Here is a 2,058-nt window from a genome sequence, read left to right as displayed (position 1 = left end):
AAAGAATAAAGACGAGAAGCAGCCCCTCCCCGAAAAAAAACAACCTCAGAAAACCTCAGATTTAGAAAAAAATTAAACTAAAACCTGGTTCTCCTCCAAGGTCAAGTCGCGCCCTTGGCTTTGACTTTCTTCTTCCATGCGCTCTTCGAATTCCTGCCGGGCTTTTTCCACCGAGACCATTTCTTTTTCGAGCTCGTCCATGTCGCCTTTGCGTTTCTTGTACTGCTTCTGGGCGTTCTGGAGGGATTTCTTGGCCGCTTCCAACTTCTTGATCTTGTGCGACGTGTTCTCCTTCGCCTTGATGTACTGAGGCCGCTTCTGGTTGAGCTCCGAATCCTTCTCCCTGCAAAGAAAAAAAAACACCCGGCGAGGTGAGCTCTGTTTCAAAAAAATTCTCCAAATCTTTGGGAGCTCCTCGACGTTGGGGTTTTTTTCCGGCGCTCACTTGATTTCTTTCTCGATCTGCTGCTGCTCCCGCATCATCTTGCCCAGCTCTTTCTTGCGGTCCTTCAGCTCGTCCTCGACGCGATCCATCCGCTTCTTGTCCTTGTCGATCTCGCGGTTCTTCAAGCCCAGCTCTTTGTTGAGCTTCTCGATCTCGGCCTCGTTGTGGTAGAGCTTGAAGAGCTGGAGCTGGACTTGGGCGCGAACCACCTCGTCCTTCAGGCGTTGGTAACGGTCGGCCTGCGCGGGGAGGGGAAAAAAAAAACAACAAAAAGAGCGTTAAGGGGCGCGGCGGCGACGCGAGAATCGCCGGATCCTTCCGGTTGGGAAAGGCCCCGTGGGGTCGGAGTCCAACCACGAAGCCGGCGCTGAAAATCTTGCCCCAATTCTACAACTGATTGGGCGATGCTTCGGTTGATTCGATGCTTCGGTTGATTCGATGCTTCGATTCTTCCATTGATCCTATTCTACGATTCTCTGATTCGTTCTTTAATTCATTCTCCGACTGATTCTCTGACTGATTCTCTGATCAATTCTCCGATTCTATGATTCGTTCCCCAACTGATTCTCTGACTGATTCTCCGATTCTTCAATTGATTCTCCGAGTGATTCTACGATTGATTCTCCGAGCAATCGATTCTCCAAGCGATTCTCTGATTCTACGATTGATTCTCCGACTGATTCTACGATTGATTCTCTGATTCTACGATTGATTCTCCCACTGATTCTACGATTGATTCTGATTCTCCGAGTGATTCTGATTCTCAGAGTGATTCTGATTCTCCGAGTGATTCTGATTCTCCGAGTGATTCTGATTCTCCGAGTGATTCTGATTCTCCGAGTGATTCTGATTCTCCGAGTGATTCTGATTCTCCGAGTGATTCTGATTCTCCGAGTGATTCTGATTCTCCGAGTGATTCTGATTCTCCGAGTGATTCTGATTCTCCGAGTGATTCTGATTCTCCGAGTGATTCTGATTCTCCGAGTGATTCTGATTCTCCGAGTGATTCTGATTCTCCGAGTGATTCTGATTCTCCGAGTGATTCTGATTCTCCGAGTGATTCTGATTCTCCGAGTGATTCTCTGATTCTACGATTGATTCTCCCACTGATTCTACCATTGATTCTCCAATTGATTCTCTGACGGATTCTACGATTGATTCTCCGACGGATTCTACGATTGATTCTGATTCTCCAAGCGATTCCACGAGCAATTCTCCGAGCGATTCTCACCCCGTCAAGCCGACCTCTCCAAACCTCTTTCCCCTCGCGCAGACCAACCCTCCCTATCGAAACCACCGCCAAACCCCCAGCGGGAGGATTTTTCCCAAAAAAAATTCGGCGCGGAATCCTCGCCCCCTGCGAGAAAACGAACCTCTTCTTTCTCCTGCTTGGCTTCCTTGCGCTCGGCGGCGATGTTTTTCTTGCGGTGGTAGTTGAACTGCGTGTCCTCCTCGGCTTTCACCATCTCTTTCTTGCGCTTGTCGTACTCTTGGGCCAGCTCGCCCGAGCGGCTGATCTCCTCGAAGAGAGCCGTGCGCTCCTTGGGGTTCTTCATGGCGATGGATTCCACCGCGCCCTGAGCAAAAAAAAGGATAATTAAAAATAAATAAAT

General features: G+C 49.0%; 1 protein-coding gene across 1 annotated transcript; it reads right to left on the bottom strand.

The window, feature by feature from the left end:
- Window positions 1-84: 84 nt before the first annotated feature.
- LOC104278368 (structural maintenance of chromosomes protein 1A-like) lies at window positions 85-2,031 on the bottom strand (the record flags this gene model as incomplete). The annotated part of the gene is made up of 3 exons (XM_009875314.1): window positions 85-343; window positions 446-684; window positions 1,819-2,031. Coding segments are annotated over 3 exons (711 nt in total), but the record flags the coding sequence as incomplete, so codon positions are not given.
- Window positions 2,032-2,058: the final 27 nt, after the last annotated feature.

The sequence above is a fragment of the Apaloderma vittatum genome, unplaced genomic scaffold (assembly GCF_000703405.1).
Source record: "Apaloderma vittatum isolate BGI_N311 unplaced genomic scaffold, ASM70340v1 scaffold32958, whole genome shotgun sequence".
NCBI lineage: Eukaryota > Metazoa > Chordata > Aves > Trogoniformes > Trogonidae > Apaloderma > Apaloderma vittatum.
The sequence above is the reverse complement of the archived record's forward strand: the minus strand, read 5'-3'. Positions and strand labels throughout refer to the sequence as shown.